General features: G+C 46.5%; 1 protein-coding gene across 1 annotated transcript; it reads left to right on the top strand.

The window, feature by feature from the left end:
• Positions 1-619: 619 nt before the first annotated feature.
• Positions 620-1157, top strand: SS1G_14050 (hypothetical protein; the record flags this gene model as incomplete). The annotated part of the gene is made up of 2 exons (XM_001584903.1): positions 620-696; positions 944-1157. 2 exons carry the CDS (start codon positions 620-622, stop codon positions 1155-1157), a joined length of 291 nt encoding a protein of 96 aa, XP_001584953.1.
• Positions 1158-1173: the final 16 nt, after the last annotated feature.

Consider the following 1173-nt stretch of genomic DNA (forward strand, 5'->3'; position numbering starts at 1 on the left):
CTAGCTAGCTAGGGGGGGTATTTTTAACAATTTAAAGGGGGCTAGGGCAGGGTTTACATGATTGCCTTCGCCAGGGGGGGTTTGGGCCCGGTAGGCCTTTGGGGTTGTAATTGTGGTCATCCTCGTCCACTAGATCACTACCTCTTGATCTCTCTCCCTGTCTCCTCGTACTTGTTTAGATTGTTCGTATGCATACTTGTTTTTTTTTTTTTTTTTTAATGAAAGAAAAGGGAAAGATGAAAGAGAGGAAAGAAGAGGGAGGAAAAGCACCCTTAGAGACCTATTAACTCCGTTTGAATCCAATGAAAGAAAGAAAGTTCTTTTTTTTTTTTTTTTTTTATCTTGCACCTGTGTGCCACGGGCAGATTTTTGTGTAGAATTTGGTGTATTCTAGCCATTCGGCTAGTTTGGCTATACCGGTGGGATTGCTTAGAAGCCAGGGGATAGCTTCGGAGGGGGGGCTCTTTGTGAGCGCTTTGAAGGCTTTTCCTTTTTTGCAAAAGAAAAAGTGTAATGGAGTTTTCCTTTTACCGCACGAGCAATGGACGTGGGCTGTAGTGTGATTGAAGCGTTCATGGTATGCTGCGAAGTCGCCATGCTGTGATCTGATAGCGAGAATATGGTGGAGTGTGGCTCTCTTCAGAGAGAGGGTGTCTGTATTAGAAGTGTGGTTGAATTGGAGATCTTTGTAGTATTGTGGGCTGACTGTATTCCATAATTGTTCGTCTGCTTTGTTGGCCCTTGTTCTGATCATTCTTTTTAGGGATGCTAGCGTACAGATCGGGTTGAGGGGAAAGGGGAGTTTTGTTCCTTCCTTAGCGGCTTTGTCAGCTATTTCGTTGCCAGGGATATCCAGGTGCCCTGGGACCCATCGGACGCGGATTTTCCCGGGGGAGGTGTGTGGGAGCCTTGGTCTAACAGCCCAAGCTTGTGTGAGCTTCAGAAAGTCTTCAAAGACTCTCTGTGAGGAACCATTGAAGTGGGATCCTAATCGGAGAGCAGCCTCGTGGTTGTCTAAGAAGATCCAGAGATCTGTGGCCAGTTTGGTTGATGCTAGAGTGAGGGCTTTTGCTGCCCCTGCTACTGCGGCTGTGGCTTCTGCATCGAACACTTCTGCACTTTGTAGCGCTAATGAGAAAGAATGGTGTGCTATCTGAATATCGAATTGTGAGA

The sequence above is a fragment of the Sclerotinia sclerotiorum genome, genomic scaffold, assembly GCF_000146945.2.
Source record: "Sclerotinia sclerotiorum 1980 UF-70 scaffold_29 genomic scaffold, whole genome shotgun sequence".
Lineage (NCBI taxonomy): Eukaryota > Fungi > Ascomycota > Leotiomycetes > Helotiales > Sclerotiniaceae > Sclerotinia > Sclerotinia sclerotiorum.